This window comes from Cebidichthys violaceus, unplaced genomic scaffold (assembly GCF_023349555.1).
Source record: "Cebidichthys violaceus isolate CVI_PGR_0920_01 unplaced genomic scaffold, fCebVio1.0.p SCAF_5, whole genome shotgun sequence".
Taxonomy (NCBI): domain Eukaryota; kingdom Metazoa; phylum Chordata; class Actinopteri; order Perciformes; family Stichaeidae; genus Cebidichthys; species Cebidichthys violaceus.
Window position 1 is genome coordinate 18,232,591 of NW_027176705.1, and position 20,475 is coordinate 18,253,065.

The 20,475-nt window shown below is 42.6% G+C and overlaps 1 protein-coding gene across 2 annotated transcripts in view; it reads right to left on the bottom strand.

The window, feature by feature from the left end:
- The window catches only part of LOC137887395 (multiple C2 and transmembrane domain-containing protein 2-like), a 34,452-nt gene extending 15,920 nt beyond the window's left edge, over positions 1 to 18,532 (bottom strand). Inside the window, exons 1-8 of one of the 2 annotated variants that reach the window (XM_068730347.1) lie at positions 18,254 to 18,532; positions 9,055 to 9,610; positions 6,230 to 6,283; positions 5,019 to 5,136; positions 2,744 to 2,886; positions 2,451 to 2,527; positions 1,696 to 1,810; positions 1,525 to 1,557 (exon numbers count right to left, since the gene is read on the bottom strand). In XM_068730347.1, the coding sequence (XP_068586448.1) occupies positions 1,525 to 1,557; positions 1,696 to 1,810; positions 2,451 to 2,527; positions 2,744 to 2,886; positions 5,019 to 5,136; positions 6,230 to 6,283; positions 9,055 to 9,561 (1,047 nt within the window). In that variant the 5' untranslated portion in view covers positions 9,562 to 9,610; positions 18,254 to 18,532. The remainder of the gene's footprint in view (positions 1 to 1,524; positions 1,558 to 1,695; positions 1,811 to 2,450; positions 2,528 to 2,743; positions 2,887 to 5,018; positions 5,137 to 6,229; positions 6,284 to 9,054; positions 9,611 to 18,253) is intronic. The other variant, XM_068730348.1, reaches the window with a different exon arrangement.
- Positions 18,533 to 20,475: the final 1,943 nt, after the last annotated feature.

The window sequence follows — 20,475 nt, forward strand, 5'->3', positions numbered from 1 at the left end:
ACATGCACAGGAGGACAACGTTTCAATTAACGGGCCGCACCGAATGCACTCGGCAGAGCACAATTAGCATCTGGGACGTGCACACAGCGGCCAATTTATTAGGTGCAAGTGTTAAGTAATGACAACTACTACTTCCAAACGCACAAGCATGGGGCTGCAACCCAGTCACTGAACTTGTAGATATATCGTCTTGAATGAGCAAAGACGTCAGATGTGCCGATTCCAGAAAGAGCTGCACTACGAAATCAAACTACAGAAATGCATTCAGCCGCTGCTCTGTGGGCGAGTGACAAGTCAGAACACAACCACCACACTCATTTTATGGATATTGCTGGTAATCTTCTGTTTTGTCAACGATGCTAAAGTCTCAATACTTCCCTTCTTCCCCATAGCCGCTCTGTGGCACTCTGCCCCAAGGGTCACAAATATAGAATTGAACTTCTTTCACTTGTTGATGTTTGGAAAAAAAAAAAGAAAGAAGAAATAACATATGCTTCTTCTTATAAATGAAAAGTCAAATTCATAAGCATCACCTCTGGTCTGGTATGATCAGCAGATTGTGGCGGCTAACGTTAGCACCTTTTAGATCGATGTTGCTGTAGCTGACACCACTGAGTATAAGTGTGCTGACTCTCACACTATGGGCCTGTCAAAAATTGCATACTATTCATACTAATTCTGACGTAAAATGCAGTATGTAGAGTGTTTACACTGCGTAGCGTGTGGATTTTGTGTGCATGAGAAAATCCCCCGATGTTTACTGGGTTAGCAAGAAGACCCCGATGCAGCGTGACTCTTTAGACTGTCCGAGGCCGGATAAAAAATATAAACTCAAAGAATTACAAATGGTAGCGAGTTATATTAAATGTACAGGTAAGAGGAAAAACGCCAGGAGCTCACATATATAATGTACTGTGGAAAAAAAGATATAATGTACAGTAGAACTAAATATTTAACACTAAAATCATTCATAAATATTATTTGCCTTGAGATAATACCGGGAAATATTAAGTTGGGTGGAAGAGGTAATGCTGATTTACATTGATTTTGCTGTTCTACCATAAATGACTCAACACTTACTTAGTGTTACTTAAATTCATTTCCTATAAAAGTAGTTGGGGCAGCAGTTGTTGTGTGAGTTGTGTATTGAGTCGGCATGGGGAGAAAAACACGTACTTTGTTTAAATGAGTGAAGGTGTGGTTCTACTCAGTATTTGATATGCTTTATACATACAGTATCTGAGTGAGCACTAATTGTTCATGACTCAATGTTTAATCTCAGAATTACTAAAGATATTCGTCACAAATGTTTTGCTTGATTTTATTCGGTATGCTTTCTTTAATGACAACATGGTCATTTGCTGCCCTCTTGTGAAAAATAGATAAAATGATCAACTCTAGCTTTGACTCTTAACAAAATGTTGGTCTCTCTCGCTCTTTTACATTTGGCAGACTTCGGTAGAATGCTGAACAAACAAAGTGGATGTAACTTTATATTTGTCTTGCGTGTTCCCTCCATCATACCGTAACACTTCGTTTTCGTTTTTGGGCCCACCGCTGCTGACAGGTGCGTGCATGTTAGCAACAAAACAAAACGACACAGTGGTTAGTAGGACGAAGACACAACAGTTGGGTAAAACCATACATGTGCAATAAATACAATGCTCGACAAGTGTCCCCTGTGTTGTATATTACACTGCCTCTTTTGCTGTCTCCATCTCTGAGCGACAGACTCATGTCCACCAGCACGACCCCCATGTCATCCTCCAGGCTGTTCGGGTCGTCCAATGGCAAAGACATCTCGTTGAGCCTGGAAACAAAAAAAGAAGAGAAAAACGTTAAATGAAAGTTCACCAGGTATGTTTCAGAGAGGGGCAGTCGTCCGCCACGGAGGCCGCAGATCTGAGAGGTAGTGAGATGATTTCAAAAGGAAGTGCAGTGACCGGCGTGAAGTTGTTTGGGTGAGCGAAGAGAAAACTGCAAGCACCAACACAGACAAGCAGAAATTGAAGGAGTAACAAACCAAAAGGGTTGAGAACCACTGGATTATTACAAACTGAAATGAAATGATACAGTCAGACAACATGTTGGTCGGTAGCTTATTGCAGAAATATAATTATAAGCATATATTTCAGCCAAGAAATAACAGAATACAAATGTCAAAGACATGTTTGAGTCCACTACATAGTTTGTCCACTAGAGAGCACTGCCGAGTTTATTTTTCAACAGCAATCTGTCCCACTAAGTAGATATCATGGTTACAGTTCTTATGAAAAATGATAGGTTAAGGAATATTTATCAAAATATTTGTTATGTGTTTGTATACAAATAAATGAAAACTAAATGCTGATACATTATCACCCAGTATCAGCTTATAAACTACACGCAATACACCCTCCGACTGCTTCCAACACATAGCAGACCCAACAGGCTCTCGCTGAGACACTCACTTGTCCATCTCCAGTTCCCCCAGGGTGACGCTGGCGGAGCCCATGAAGTCATCAGTGGTCAGATCACGGTCGTACACCTGTGTCACGCCAAACACCAGGAGAGTGTTAATACAGAGAGCATCATGGAGGCTGTTAGTAATACAGTAGTGACATATGGCTGCAAACTGGTCTTCCCTGATGCACGGCTCTGGAGCTGCACCGACATACCTATCCCCTCTACTGCAGGACTCTCTATGTCACAGGAATACAACAGTAGCACTCTCCTGTGGTAAAAGTAAGGAACTTTTAGTTACCTTGATGTACAGTTTCTGGGTCAGATCCTTCACAGGTAGGGAGAAGGTCTCATTCCATGTGGGGTTGAGGTCTTTGTAAACCACTTTGCTTTTGTAGAACGTTTTCCCGTCCAGTTTGAATTTCACATACGGGTCGCTGGTACCTGACAAGGATTCATAAAGTACAAAAACAATGCAGCTTGGATTATTTACTCAACCCTCTTGCTGCTGTTGGTGATGGAGATAGTGGCTCTGACTAACAGACCACACTGCAGCTGGTAATTTAGCCTGAATAGAAATAATTATAATAATAATACTGCTTAAGGATCTTATTAGCTGAATTGATTCATCAGACCTAACAGAAGCGATAGTGACAGCTTGACAGAATGTAGGACATCGCTCTGTCTTCCAAAAGCAGGCTTGACTTGTCATCGTGACTGACAGTAAAACACACAGGTGAAATGAGCCTGCTTCAGATTTCAAACCTAGGCTTCTAAATAGCCAGTTACCCTCGTGTCTTCACTTCTGAGTAAATGTACAGGTTTCTAGTAAAAGGGAGGACCAGCCTCCTGCTCATAGTGTCATCTCGAATGTGTCAGTATGGAGGATGTGGTTTCTTTCCTTTGCAACCGATGGGACCACAGCTTCCTGAATCAATAGCCAATCAGATGTCGGCTTCCACTGTGAAAAAGTGACTGCGGCTGAGTGTTTCTCAGCGTCTCCTGACAACTGTATCACATGTAGGTAGGACAATATGTGATGGTGACTGAACCAGGATTCTGAATGCAGCATATATTTTTACATCTCACATTTGTTGCCGCTCCTTCAAATAATTTACACTTCCGAGGGGAAGCTAGTAAAATCTGTGACTTCTAGCTATTCTGTCGATCGACCAGCTGAGGGCAGCAGTCCATCAAAAAACTGTTTATGAATCATCAGAATCAGAAGATATTTTTTCGATCCTCTAAATGTAAACAGACAAGGACAACAAAGATGGACAACGGGTAAAAGATGCCCATCAGTAAACAGCATTCAGCGTAAAGCAGTTTATGTAATCTGAACAAAGAGCAAAAATAAAAGCGTTGGTAATGCGCTGCTTTTAAAAGACCATGGTCTTAACAATAACGCAGGGGAAACCAAATCCTCCCGCGCCTTGATCCTCCCACAATCATTTTCTGCATTATCTCTTCACACAGAGGCTGCTTGTGTGAACACAAAGCCACACGAGAGACAGAGAGGAAATGTAATCCGAATGCATGCCTAGACCTAGAGTGAAAGGCCTGCTGCAATGAATGCAGGGCGCGGCTCAGACAGGTTCTAATATGCAGTGTGGAATCCTGCCCCGGCCGTTACCGGAGCTTCACAGTCAACCCGACACTCGGCCGTCTAGGGTGTCCCTGGAGTCAATGACGTGGCGTTTAATCAAACAGACACTCGCGGCCATCGTTAACCAGCCAAGGCTAAACACACAAGCTGAGGTCAAAGCAAGCGAAGACACCGGCAGGGTCACACGTCAGAACACTCAGCCGGACACCAGCGGTCTGAAAAGTCTGGTAGATCTAGGAAACCAAACTGCAATGAGGAGAGAAGAGGTTCGAAACGACTCTTTCGATGACGTCTGCGTTGTGTCAGACGCGATGCAGGACACGGCGATTTTGAAATGACGATGAGTGCAACGCGTTCAAGCGCCAGTTGCAACACGAGCGCGAGAAGGGAAGACAAAATGAACACGGGTGGCGCCACTTACTCACTGGGGCAGAAATGTACATGATACATGATGACATAGTTTGACAAACTGTAAAAACTAAAAACGTGTCAATAGGGACAGGAATATAAGAATGAGACCAATGTGAACAAGTTGCTCGACTAGCAGGGAAGTTAAACCAAACACCTATTTTAAAGTGATGCATGAAAAAGATTGTAATTCCACTACTACACTTCTCATATTGTGTTTCCTACTGTAGAACTTCCATCCTGCATCGACACAGCCAGCGTCTTTGTTCAGGCATGTTGATTTAGTGTTGTTTGAGTACAGACTACATGCGGACATGAATACACAAAGAAAGATCGACTGTATGCATTCGATTCTTCCTTTGTAAAATGATCCGTGCCCTTTTCTTGCAATTCCGTGTTGTGTAACATCATCGTCGTCGTCATCATCATCACCACCACACAGACGGATGACAAAGCGAACACAGTGGGAGTTGTTGATAGCGGTAGCATTACTGAGAGTGAGAGTGATAATGTCGGTACGGTAGTTGTAGTATTAGTAGCTGTGGTGAGACGAGGCTCTTACCACAGCGGTCCCTGATGACCAGGTTCCGTCCTTCCTTCAGGGTGATGGTGAGCAGGAAGGACCTGAGAGGATCCCTGATGTTCTCCGACACGTTCAGGGACTCGTTGCCCACCTCAGACTAGACACAAGACAACACATTACCATTATTACGGCGAGCAGTGCATCTGATTACAATCTGTCTACCTGAGTTTCAGGGCAGATTCTAAAACCATACTCTTTTTAGACACCCCTCTATGGCTCAATAAAAACATGTTTTTCTACAATAAATACGCAGAAGATTGCAAATCTGGCCAGACATCGCTAGCTTTCAGTACGAGACAGCTTTTGATAGTTGCTACAGACACATTCGGTACAGTCGGTATTTAAAAAGTATTGGGATGGATCCCAGCCCAATGGGGAAAGATTTGCATTTTTTTTTCTCTCCATATGTTTTCATATTTAATTTCCACATTCTCTTTAAGTCATATTTTGCTATATTTAACTTTGTCTCATGGTAATCTGTAAACTCACAGTAAGCGGCCACGTTCAAGCCCATATGGAGAGTTTTAATTCGGTACTTTATTATATCAATAATGTAAAATGATCCGTCGCGTCCACACTGGCTCTCGTTACACAAATGAAAGCTGTTCTGGGTTGTTTTTTTTCACAACGGTGTAACTTCCGTCTGTCGCTTTGTTCGACTTTCGTTATTCATTTCAAAGTCAAACGTTCTTCACTTACTGGAATGTACCTGTTGCTACAATAGAAAAGGACACACTCTATGGAAGGCTGCATACAGTTGTGTACCGCCTATGCTTCATGTCCATGCAATGGATTACTTAATCATTATTAAGCCTCTCCAACAAACCATGCATCTTCCAGAGAATAAACCTCTGGTTTCCTGGAATCACCCGGCTCAGCGTCTCAGCCCCGCCCCAAAAGCCAGAACGACACAAACACTGAGCGCTGCGCTGCACACCGCCTACTGTCCCATCATGTCCTGAACACGACACAATAATCCGGAATTAAACTTTGACAAGTGTGTGTCAGCCAGCGCAATACGTAACAACAAAAAAAACAACACAACACGATTACAGTCAGTGGACAGAAAGGGTCAGCAGCAGAGCCCTTTTAGCCACAGACATAAATCTGCAGTAGACAACATAGTAAATACAATCACAATGACATCAGTTCAACAACACAGGATCTATTCATTTATTAAAGACACTTACATTTTGGAAGTCCCCGTCTTTTAACCCGTGACTGTTGAAATCATGATTGTCATACTGCGGAGACAAAAATAAACACATTTCATAACTCTATCGTGTGATATATGACGAGTACTCTGAAGAAAAATGAAACTCCCAGTTGATGAAAGGGAAAAGTTTCAGTCTGCTGCTCGGTGAAAGCTTCAGGAACTTGGCAAATTCTACCAGCAGCACAAATCCACGTTTATTAACAACTCCTGTATGCTGAACACCGTTACACCAGAGAACACAGTCACTTCAACTACAACTCGGACACTTTGACTCCCTGTGGACTTTAAACCAGGAGGAACAATACGCAGTTTGTTTTTGATGAGGTTGTATTGAAAAAGTAAGAAAGAAAGAAAAAAAAAAAGGTACAGAATTATTCCCTTGTCACATAAACAGGAGAAAACGCATAAGTGGCAACTTCACTGCTTGTAGTGAATTGTTAAAATACAATGTAATTCAGGTATTATGCTGAACATCAGCATGTTATGTTTACGAGGATTACATTTGAGCTTCAGCATGATACGATTTGCTATCAGCACCAAACACAAAGGACAGCTGATGTTAATGAGAATATTAGTTGTAAAAAGGTAATTTGGTCTCAAAGCAAAGTATTAAAAAAAATGATATTTTGATCAGCACGACGAAAGGGATAATCAACGGGATTATAGATTACATAATAGTATAGTATAGAGTATATTACAATCTCTTTAATTTAGAATATAAAAGAAAAAAAACTTTCAAAATGTAAAGGGATTTAATTAAAGAAGAATAACGTATGGTTATTACTTATTATAATTTAGTAATATAGTTTATTTATTGTAATTTTATTAATTTAATAAGTAATACAAAAAATGATTTATCTATATAAATGGATATTCTTGTTTCTCTGTACAATTGTATTGAGTATATCTGCAACGTTTGTATATTTGAATGCTTTTTCAATAATAATAAAACAAAAGGATTACAATTCATAAGGGGAACATGAACGTCTGTATAAATCCCATGACAACATGTCATGTGTGTACTTAACTCAAGAGCTTACTCCACCAAACGCCATGTCGTCACAGTCGGGCCAAAAGACAACAGTCACTATTTGCTGTCACTGTGGAGCAACACAAGACCGCACAGCAAAAAAAAGAGCATTCTTCCCCACATTCATTTATTGAAAACAATGAACGAATGTAGTTTATTGATCTGACTCAGATGTCATCATGTTAGAGCTAGTGACAGACGGCTGTTAGCACCACAGTGACTAATCCATTCATGAATTCCGTTACTACTCACTCCACATCAGCCTATCGGCCACCTGCTGTCCATGAGCAGCTAGGTGACATCTACCGAGGTCACTACAGCTCAGAGAGGGACCGCTTAATGCGAACGCGGCTCAAATGCGGATCTTAGAGTTAGATATAATGTCTCGTCTTAAATAAAAGGAACTATTAACATGTGTCACATTAACATATATTAATATTTATATCTTTTAAAAAAAAAATTGAATTAGCAGAGCCTGAAAATGTACTTTTCCAGGCCATGTGAGAGCATTGGTCATATCACAAGGCTCTATGGAAAGGTCGCTGATATCACCTGTTGAAGACTGATTTTATAGCTCATGAATGACAAGATAATATTATGTAGTCTGTGCTGAATTAATAGCTGTGGATCGCCACTCCGTGAAACGTGGCATTGAATGTCGTCAGGGATATTTCAGATATGCCCTCTTACAATTTCTGATGATATCGAATTGATCTTTTCTCTGCCCTTAATAGTGAAAATATCAATCCTCTAAGGCAGAGGTCTTCAACAGGGGGGTCCGCAACCCCTAGGGGGTCCGTGGAGGTACTGCAGGGGGTCCGCAAAATTTTTGCTTGATTAGACTATTTTTTTTATTATTTTTTTCCCAAACATGAATCTGTCCATTATTTTAATAGTTCAGTATTGTATGCAAGATAACAGGTATGTTTATGCATGGCAGTGGCACTAATAGGCCATCACTCATTTTCGTTTCCACATTTATGTTTAAAATAAAAACGTCAATTTGAATAGCTTGTATGCATGATTATCATACAAGGTGTGTTTATGAATGGCAGTGCACATGTTTAAAATAAAAACATGAATATATGAACCTGTGTATTATTTGAATAGCTTAGTATTGAATGCACAATAACAAGGTATGTTTATACATGGCACTAGGCCCAGTTTAATATAAAACACAATGTTATACAATATATATAGTCGGGGGTCCCTGCTCCATCTCTCTATCAGTTTGGGGGTCCTTGGCCTGAAAAACATTGAAGACCCCTGCTCTAAGGTGTAGCAAGTGCTAAATGTGAGCATGCCAGTTTGACAACCATGCTGTGAGACCATGAAAACACATAGTGGGAGTTTGCCCAGTGCTGCTGGAGACTATTGATTTTGGAGGGACCTCTAATTTGATAATCCCATGGTTTAACCTACCTCCTCCAAGTTAAACTTGGCAAGTGTCCAATGTAAATACACCTAACACCCACCAATGTACACAAAGCAGCCAGTTCACTTGGCCACCTACTTTATCTCTTTACCTGTCTGTCGCAGCACACAAATACTATACAAGCTTAATCTACCGTCATGTTCACTGTTAATGATTCCACAAACACCTCAAATATAAAATGAAAGCAAAGCCAAAGCTTGGAAACTAAAATATGTTTCTGAATCCCACCACCCATGAAGTTTAAACCTTAAATACTTTATATGTAAACGTGTTTGTAGGACTGATCTGTTGTTGTTTTTATACCGATTGAACATTTCAAATGCAGAGTCTGTACCTGTGAGCTGTCCTGGGGCGCTTCCACAGAGGGGGGGTCTGGGCTGTACACGGTCATCATCTCCGGCAGGGCCAGCTCCTCGGGCTCCATGACCCCAGCAGGTCTGTAGTTTGTCTCTGGAGAGCTCTTCTCCTCCACGCAGAGACTGCTGAATGACTCCTGGGAGGAAGCCCAGTCCGTGCAGTCTGCAGGCACACTCCCGGCTCCTCCACCGGCTGCTCTCATCATCAGGCCACTCCCCCCTCCTCCCAGGCCTCTAGCAGGCTCGACGAGCGGCGTGGAGGGGCTGCTGTAGCTGGGAGAAGTGTGCTGTTGGACCTGCAAGCCGGAAGAGACGGGAGGGTACTGCCGCCTCATGTCGCGCATGTCGGGAACGGAGGAGCTCATCCGATGGTCCATGGTGTGTTCGAGCTGAAGGTGCTTGCTCAGACTCGTCTTGCCTCGCCGGAGGTGCGGCAGCATCTTCTGACGGAGATGCCGCAGCATGCCCGGCTTCTTGGAGTCCATGATGGAAGGGAGTTTCAGTCGGCGTCTAAGATCTGGACATCACCGGCAGCTAGAGTACAAAACACACAGAGGGAGGACGGTAAGTCACTTTCATACCTACAGCTGCGACTGACGTTAAGCAGCAATTTATCAGTGCCTGTTTCTCAGTCAGACTAAAATATTCTTCTGTTTTTCCACAAGTAACTCACATGAATTGTTACGAACATGCAATAAAGCTACTAGGTCTTCATCAGCCATCAAATAATTACAACCATTCAAAGGATGACTGTATGTATGTGGAAATGGAAAAAAAAAGAAAAAAGATTTGATTTGAATGTGACTTAAATCAATGATATAAATATGCTTTTCTAATAATATTTGCTTTCTTGCAGAGAGTCAGATGAGAAAGTGTTTTAAATGCGAAGCAGCTAGCCCTTCTCTGTCCACAAGGCAACTGAAATCTGCCTCTGAAGTTCATGAATAAACAAGTTAGATCCTGTTTATTCAAACCGTACATATGTCCAGGTGTAGAGACTTCCTGCTGTCTCTGCTGGCCGCCTCTCAATGCACTCGGCCAAGAAATAGTCCCACACATGACCCAGCGTGAAACCACAAGGTGTCACTTTTCCCACTTTTAAACAAATGAGACGTAACGTGTATATGAGGTTTCCGTTAGCCGTTTCCCCCCCCATTTCCAGTCTTTATGCTAAGCTAAGCTAATATAAGCTAAGCTAAGCTAAGCTTGCTATCTGCATGAGACTGGATCCTCTTTTCATCCATCACTAGTCAAGAAAGGATTTTCCATAATATGGAACTATTCCTTTAAGTACTTGAATCGTTTGTGAGTCATTCCTGAGGCGTATGGTCATCACTCCACAAGCATCCATAATCACCCTCAGTAGCACTCAGTGGCTACCTTTACATCAAAGCTCTAAGCAATCAACACCTGCACTCAATTCAGGAGCCGATGCTCCGATAACAGAAGTCTGCTGCGATGCTAATAATCTCAGACCCGGGAGAACGCTGCTTATTAACGGTAGAAATCACATTATCAGCTCTCGGAATAGAAACTACAGAGTAAAAAAGCAGGACGGGAACGTGGAGGAAAGGAAACCTCTGCGGCAAACATCAACGCAAAGAGTCTGCTGAAAGGTTGATGATTAACTCATGTTGCCCGAGACAGTGATACAAATAATAAATCATTCGTCTGGGTCCAATGAGAGCAGATTTCAGGAGGAACTTTTACCTCTTTGAACTCTAAAACAAAAAACAACAACAACAACAACAAAAAAAAACACACTTGCAACTGTGAGTTCTTATCAGAAATACAGAACATGCAACAAACCGCAGCAACCAGATTACAGCATGAAGAGCTGGAACAAATTACTAACTGCAAGGACCTAATCAGATCTCATCTGTAACATATCAGATCATTATTTTTTTTCCCTTTTCACAGCAGACATTTTGACTAATGTTACTTATAATATTAACAACGCTTATGCTCCATTCAAGTGTTCAGGTAATTGTAACAGTGAGACAGCAAATAGTACCGTATCATTCACGCCCGTGCTTTTCCTACTGTGACATGTCAAAATGTCTTAGAATAAAGGACCTGAACGACTTCTTCTCTCTATGTGTTCTCTTACAGTGGGCCACAGTCAGGATCATGTTAGTAAGGGATACGCATTAGACTACTCTCCTTTTGTATCGAGCATTACAAGTGAAGTCATGTAATTATCGTCATTTCATGAGATGTATGACAACAGCAATGCTCTCCTTTGGATGTAGCCGTCTTTGGACTGTGGACCCATAAATAACAGATACACTAGTTAGTGAGCGACACACTAAATCTGTGGGAAAGACCGTGGACCATCTCGACCGCAAACGCTGTCATACGTTACATATGCAGCGTTACATATAAACAGTGTTATAAAGAAAAACTGCAAGGCAAACATTGGGAGAATGTGTGTAATGTTTAATAACACTAATAGTTTTTTCGCCCTATAATTAGAAATGACTTTTCATAAACTTGAGTATTAAAGACAATTTGAAACCTTTGGGTAAATAATGTAAGCTCCACCTAAATGCTCCTCCGATCCTTTCCGGAGCGCGAGATGTGTCAGAAAACTGAGGTCGACATGAGATCATCTTGTTGTTACCGTTGTTTACGCTCCCGCCGTACATTATAGTGCCTTGTTTATGCAGTAAATACAAAGTGAGTGTTATTTAAGATTCAGTTCATAATGTCACTTGTCACTTCATTTGGCCCACATGTCACCAGCACCCATGAGACTCACAGGTTAACGCCTACATGTGCTCTCTGGGTGTCATTTGATCTGCGACAGTGCAGGTTCAAAATAAACACAAAAAAATAAAAACATATTATTTGACTATATTACCTCTGACTCGGTGTGACGGAGGAAGTATTTCATGAACTGCTTCGCATTGGTTATGCTGTGCAGGTATTCTGTCCACTCTTTTGGAGTGGAAACATGGCGTGACTGAGCCACTGCTCCGTCTCTTATGGCTTGTTGTTCCTGAAATCGTGTGTGTTTATTCAGCTGACTCATCCGTCACGCATTCACAGTTCACCCACTGCAGTGTCACTCCCATCATCTAAAACAATCTATTTTAAAATGAGATGACCAAACAAGCAGGTATACCAAGCAGCCGGCGCATATTGCGATGCGTCATTAATGCTTTGAACCGTCATCTCTGCATGATGATCCCTGCCATACAAACAGCAGCAGCACCTGCACAAGAGCTGCTGCTGCTGCTGCTGCTGCTGCAACCCGATCGTGCAAAGCAACGGCCCCCATAAGCCTCTTACTGGCCTCGTGCTGTGTATCGTCATTAACTGCGGCCATGTTATCAGCTGGTAGGAGGAAGTGGAGGAAGGGAAGGAGGCGAGGTGGCAGATCAAAGAACGAGACAAGAATCAGTGTTTACAAAACACGCAGAGATGATGACAGACGCCAAGAAGTGAAATTGGAAATACGGCTCCAAGAAATGTGAGTCGGATCATTTCAAAACGTGACGCGTGATCTCAGACACCGATAGCAAAGTACAGCATGAACTGAAACATCTTTTAGATTTTAGTATGCACAGTTAGAGGTGGGCCGAAGTGTTTCCACCAGGATTTAGTCAACATCCACTTATCTCTATACCTCTGGTTTGGAGAAAATTAGTAATATAAGGACTCAGATATATCAAATTAGGAATTTGTCCAGCCTGACCCAAATACAAGGATTAGACGGATCGCTGACAGCGTGAGAGAGGGGAAAGGATGACGGCCGCTGGCAGCAGCCGGACTGCAGTTATTCAAGTGACGATCGGCCGAGAGGAAAAAAAACGTGTCTAAAGTAAACAAGTTAGTCGTGATCTACCTGTCCACTAGTGTTCCAACACTAGTGTTGGTGAGTTGTGAGGTTTGAGTCAACTCAAACTTTAAAGCCACAGTGAAAGTGTTTTTATATCAAAATCCCTCTTTTCTTTAAGTGCAAAATATGAAACTGTTTTTAAATGACCCCTCTTGAACTCGGGGGCGATGGCATGAATGTAATGAATCCCCGTCCATTACACACACACACACACACACACACACACACACACACACACCGTATAAAGACTCACTGGAGCTCGTAGGTAGCGGAGCGATCTTTGAGTAGGAGGTGTGTATTTGGTTTGTTTACATTTCCAAAGATTATGGCTGAGGTCTGATTTATCAGTTTCACCCACATCCTGCTCCGCCTGATCTAACAACGCAGGTGAAGGAGGTGCGTATAAAGGTGAGCGGTCCTTTGCAGCTCCAGAGATCTTTGTCGCTCTAGAGCTCCACCTTCCCTACTTTAGTGATGCCATCGCAGCTGACGGACTTGACTGAAGCGGCTTTAAAGCATCTCTAATCAATAACGTCTCTATTGACAATGGACCAAATGAGGATGTGTTAAGTGAAAGTGACAAATAAAGAAATTATTACCCAACGCAGAACTACGGCGTGTGTTAAAGCCTCGGCCGCAGCAGGAAGCTGTTTTCAGGAAGAAAGCTCTGAAAACCCTCTTTACCCGTTAGCGGCCCAGAGCTAACGGGTAACAGACAGAACAAGGAGAGTGTATATCTGACAGGTGAGAAATAATAAGACACATACGTGTTAATGTTGCTCTGGGCCAGCTGAGTGTGTAAAGAAGTGCATCATATCAACATTACAGAGGTTTCAATATGTCAATGTTGTTATGTATAGCTAGTTTACACTATAACCATATAAGTGGCCAAAACAATGAATGAATGCAGGTCGAAGACGCCACCTTCACTTCACTAACGTGACTCTCACCAACATCTGTCGAGTCGTCTTCTGTTCAACCTTTCATCAGATTTTTTTTGACAGCAGGTAACTGAGACAGGATTGAAAGAGATGAAGCCTGGGGCACACAAGTTGTTGTTTTTTTTCCCACATCAAAGCTGTTAAATATAGCCATGATTCTTCTGCTGCTATTTTGAATAACCGGGGCGATTGGTTCAGCCCAGTGCCACGGTGACCTGGTCGTTCAGAAAAGGAGCCCCGAAGGGAGCACCGGTCTATACAGTCAGTGCAAAACATTGGAATGTCTTTTTACCCGGTTCCAGACAAACCAGTTAAAAACCAGTTAACCCGATGAACCACACCAACAGGGTGAATGGCCTGCATCTCTCGCTACTCACACTCAGAGCATCTTACAATCAACTCATATTAAACTAGGATCAACAGAAAAGAAGAAAGACCGAGCAGAAAGTCCAGAAACTATGCAAAGTGGAGAAACCCGTTTCATGCACTGGAGGCGTTTAGCAGATGTTTAGCCAAATGTTTTATTTATTGTCAGTTCTAGCCAACATCTCCATTACGTAGTTATTATCAAGCACACTTGGGCTACTGGCCTAGACTGTAGTGCGTAGTGCTCTGTACACTGCAGAGTCAAAGAATCAATAAATCATAAGTCCCAACATCCTTCACAGCCCGGTTATGGATTTTCACACCAGCTTGAAGGATTAACAGAGAGCCTCATGGGTAACCATGTGTACCGTACTACTGAAGCGCCACTGGACCTTTCATTGGACTATGAGCTAAGCTGAAATTGTGTACCGTAGGTGTGGTCCCAAAAAGGTGAACAGTCCACTGCTGCTGGAGCAGGGCCCCGGTGTAAGTATGTAACAGAGATATATATCCAGATGGCCACACAGCTGAGTGGGCCATGATATCCATTTGAACTGCCAGTCAAGCCAGAGAAGGGGCGGGTCAACCAGATTTAACCTGGACTAAGCAGATACTATGTGAATGCACGGACTCCACAGCTGGCCAGTCAGACAAGCCTCCATTCAAATTTGTTAATGGGGAGAACCACACTTTCAGCAAATCCTGATTTAAAATGTGTGATCCTTTTCAAATTTAATTGGCAAATTACGTCCCCTTTCCAGAGCAGCCCCCCCCCCCCCCCCCCCCAAACGCACAATCCGTGGACATATGAGGGCTGTGACGCAATAAAGGCCGGCCTAGGTCGAGGTGACGCTGTCGAGGCTTCCATCCTCTCCGCAGGCAACCTTGTCCAGAGAGCCCGTCTCTCCGAACCTCCCTCGCATCACATTTCGGTCATTTGTCCGACTCTCTTCCGTAAAGAGAACTTCAGTGAGATGGCCATGCAGAGAAATCTAGATTTGGTCTCCAAAAGGTCACGGCGTTTAAACAAACACGGCCTCGAGCCGAACACGATAATGGATGAAGCAACGTGTGAAGGAAAACACAAAATGACCACGACTAGTGCTCTGAAGTGAGTAAGCTAAAAAAACAAACAAACACGCAAATATCTGTCGATCGTAGAAAGTGACAGTAATATATTACATGGGAGCAGGACAGAAGAGAACAAAACACAAAGAACACATACAGTTGTGGTCAAAAGTTTCCATACACTTGTAAAGAACATAATGTCATGGCTCTCTTGAGTTTCCAGTTATTTCTACAACTCTGATTTTTCTCTGATAGAGTGATTGGAACAGATACTTCTTTGTCACAAAAAACATTCATGAAGTTTGGTTCTTTTATGACTTTATTATGGGTTAACAGAAAAAGTGATCAAATCTGCTGGGTCAAAAATATACATACAGCAGTGTTAATATTTGGTCCCTTGGCCATTTTCACTTTAATTAGGCGCTTTTGGTAGCCATCCACAAGCTTCTGGCAAGCTTCTCGTTGAATCTTTGACCACTCCTCTTGACAGAATTGGTGCAGTTCAGTTAAATTTGATGGCTTTCTGACATGGACTTGTTTCTTCAGCATTGTCCACATGTTCTCAATGGGATTTAAGTCAGGACTTTGGGAAGGCCATTCTAAAACCCTAATTCTAGCCTGATTTAGCCATTCCATTACCACTTTTGATGTGTGTTTGGGGTCATTGTCCTGTTGGAACACCCAACTGCGCCCAAGACCCAACCTTCGGGCTGATGATTTTAGGTTATCTTGAAGAATTTGAAGGTAATCCTCCTTCTTCATTATCCCATTTCCTCTCTGTAAAGCACCAGTTCCATTGGCAGCAAAACAGCCCCACAGCATAATACTACCACCACCGTGCTTGACGGTAGGCATGGTGTTCTTGGGGTTAAAGGCCTCACCTTTTCTCCTCCAAACATATTGCTGGGCATTGTGGCCAAACAGCTCGATTTTTGTTTCGTCTGACCACAGAACTTTCCTCCAGAAGGTCTTATCTTTGTCCACGTGATCAGCAGCAAACTTCAGTCGAGCCTTAAGGTGCCGCTTTTGGAGCGAGGGCTTCCTTCTTGCACGGCAGCCTCTCAGTCCATGGAGATGCAAAACACGCTTGACTGTGGACACTGACTGTTCCAGCAGCTTCTAATTCTTGGCAGATCTGCTTTTTGGTGGTTCTCGGTTGACTCTTCATCCTCCTGACCAATTTTCTCTCAGCAGCAGGTGATAGCTTGCGTTTTCTTCCTGATCGTGACAGTGACAAAACAGTGCCATGCACTTTATACTTACAAACAATTGTTTCTTGACTTTCTAAGTCACCAAAATTGCTAATTCATGTTGCTGTATGTATATTTTTGACCCAGCAGATTTTGTCACTTTTTCTGTTAACCCATAATAAAGTCATGAAGAACCAAACTTCATGAATGTTTTTTGTGACAAAGAAGTATCTGTTCCAATCACTCTATCAGAGAAAAATCAGAGTTGTAGAAATAACTGGAAACTCAAGAGAGCCATGACATTATGTTCTTTACAAGTGTATGTAAACTTTTGACCACAACTGTACATATCATATTCTGTAAAAAAAAAAAAAAAAAAAAAGGTCTATAATTCTATGTAATAAAATGATATATTATGACATGCATCCAATCATAATACACATTACTGGGGTACTGGGAATGTATTGCCACCAATCAGAGTGGTGAGATTCTGCATGCAGTCAGCCACCGTTATTACACGCGCAGGAGCAGGCTGACACGTGCACGGATGACTGTAACAACACCATGCCTGTCTACTGCAGTTCTACCTCCATTCCCAAATAGGGTCACCGCCATTTCAATATAGAAAGACACAGATCTTTATTGGTAGGAAATCGAATGGTTGCGTTGTAAAATGATCCGTTGTTAAACACAACTCTTTTTTTTTAGAGATGAACTTTGTCTGCCTCAGAGTTTATGGATTTGAAATGGACCCTGTGTGAATTGTCATTGCGACAGCAAATAATATATAATCCTCTACAAAACTGATAAGGTAGCAGCTATAAAAACCTCATTGCTTCTGTGGTTTAATTTCCTCAATTTGTTGGGACAAGTTGAGCAACCGCATCGCAGCCCTGTCAGAACAAGACAAGAAGCTATTTCCTGAATCTATTTCACAGCGCGTAGTTTCTACACCTTGATATGTGGACGACTAGAGCTCACTGCAGAACACGCACAACCAAAAGAAACGGAGGGGGAAAACACTCGCGCTTCAATGAAAAATCAAGTTCCAGAGTAGATTTCAAACTGGTGTTTGTCAGTCTGGTGGTTTCAAGTGTTTGCACGCTGCATAAACAAGACATGTGGGTTTTATAAGCAGCTGGCATTTCTGTGGGGGAAAGATGGTTGTTTAAATATCTATAAAAACCTAGAAAGTCTTCAAAAATGAGTCCTTTGGACGGCACCTGAAAACGCCACAGTATCCACGCGCTGCCTACAAGAGTGACCCGCTGCTCTCTAAGAAAAGATCAGATTAATCTCCATGTAGAAAAAAAACTTGCACTTGATATTATCCTGCTCATCCGAAAACATTATTGATATTAATGCATCTCAAAATCAATCATTCAGTGAGTCGATGGGGGGGGGGGGGGGGGTAAAAAACTTTGACATCAGACGTCACTGTTGCAGCTTCTCGCTGCGTCCATCGGGTCTCACTGGAGACCCGGTGGTCAACATCAGCCCACAATCTTCTATTCGAACAGGTTGTGTTTGTTTATTCTTGTCGACGTGGAAACTGTTAAAACAAATAATAGAAATATCCGGTTGCGCAAGATTTGCAACTCGGTGGATGGATTCCCAAAACCAACCCGAACATTGTTTAAACATCAGCCTCTGTCCACACACATGTAAGCAGGAGAAATGCAATACTCCCACGAGCGTACAAGAACTTCAATGTTACAAGAACTTCAATGTTACAAGAACTTCAAAAGGAGTCTCCGAGGCTTCTCACCTGTCTGCCGGAGGGAGTGTTTCCGGACCGGAAGGAGGCTCACCTGACGAGCCCCACTGCAAAGACCCCCACAGGTAACTAAACTCGTTACCTTCCTGCTTCCCCCGATAAAAATAAAGTACTGGTCGAACTTTTTTTACCTTTCCCCCCACCCCTGCTGTTAAGAGCCTCTGACGACTGTTTTCTCTTTCACCTCATGGCTGCTAAACTTATCGTTAGAATCGTTAGAAAAACGATGTCAGCCGCTCCGACCATCGATCGTGATGTGTGGCTTTACCAGACTTCCTCCTCTCCGTGGGAGCGTCAACACAGCAAGCCAGACTCACCCTCTGTTAGATTAAGACCTTCAAAATAAAAGCCCTGCCCACAAGCACGTGCGCCACATAATAAAACACAAGACAAATGTGGAAAATAGAAATAATACGAGGAGGCTCGTATACTATCATACAATTGGCCTAATGCACTGCATGCTTTGTACAAGTTTGTTCTATTTAACAACTGTAGTTTACTTTAAAAGTAAAACCATGCGTTTGTCGGTGGGTTATCAAGTAGGCCCTTGCATTGGTGGTCTGTCATCGTGTGAGTCATTTTGATCCTGTCACCTCAAGTAACTAAATGATCATGCAGATAGATACATCTGCCCCATACAATTTCAGTTAAATGTAGTTGGGAAAACACGTACATTGGACTAAACGGATGTAGGACTTGAATGTTTTGTGGTCAAATTTCATCAGTCATGCAAATCTCTTCTGTGAGGTTGCTTGGATATCGCGAAGAGTCCCCGTAAAGCTGAATCACGAGTCCATTAGTCCTATTGATATGTCCACCATGAATAACCCCCCCCAAAAAAAGAAATCCTTCATTTTATTTGCTTAACTTATTTCTAGAGCACTCTTTTGTGGCTCACACAAACCTAATCCTTTTCTCAAACAGCTGTTTTGCTCTCATCATTCCCATTAACCTTGGCACAGTTAATCCCTCCACCCTTCACTTTTCCACCTCAGTGTACTGAGTGAATGAGGCCTTGGCCTGCATGGTTTTCTCTTTATCTGAACTAGTATAATCCCGTTGCTGTTAGCATTAGTGCGTGCTTTAATCACTGACCACTGTGCCAAATGTATAACAGACACAAGCTCAAAATAATATCCTGTCGGACTATTTATTTCATCGGTGCTGCTTGAGGAAAAGAAGAAATGACTTCTTCTTTTTTTCTCCGAGACTCACAAACAATCTCTCCCGACCACGTTTTGACGCTACATGTCATCATTCACCCTACCATGCAGTGTGCCACCTGCCCCTCAGGACTGTAACATTCACACCCATACGGGAGCAGTTTGGGGTTAAGTGTCTTGCCCGAGGACACATCGACATGGAGCGGAGCCAGGGGTCGAACTGCCGACCCTCTGATTGAAGGAGGACCCCGCTCCACCACTGGGCCACAGTCACCCCTGACACACGTGGCTCAATTAAAGCAGGTGTGATTTATACAGGTATCAGAGCGGCCTATACATCCTCAGTGAACTACATAGTTCCTGTCTGTTGGCAGCAGGCTTTTGTAGTCTAGCAATCCTAACAATCAAAAATCACGTACATACTGATGCTATTAATGTCTCTTTCCTGTGTCTTAACGGCCAAATTGACACTCGACAGAGAACTCCTTCGTTTTCTCGCCTCATTCTTGCATTCCCATGAACCACCATGACTTCCTCGAAGTCGGAATTTGCACAACTGCATTTGTCACAACATTTTCTATTTAGGCTCACCGCTGCATCTGGCACATCCAGTTACCAGACGCCTTTGTTTAAAGGCTGGTGTCATTAAAATACTTATGAAATGACATTCCCTTTCTTATTGTATTTGTTAATGAACCCAAGTGAAACTCTCCCTCTGCTCTGTTCATCTCTACCTTTCGATCCACATTCATTGGAGCCGCTCTGGTTACTTGCAGCTTTTGCACTCCTCACCACATGCGCTGCCTCGTACTTACCCACACGTTCCATTTTCTCAGAGTCAATCACGAACTGTTCAGTCGCACAACCGATCCGTATATTGCCATCTCCAAGAACCGTCGGACATTTTATTTCTCCAGCCTATCCCTTAGCACTCATACATTGTCCTTGTCTTTATCTTTATTATAAAAACAATGCATTGAAGTCAAAAAAGAAGAAACACATCACAACCCTGTAAATACTCATCAGGTATGGGCTTCTGTTCAAATGTTG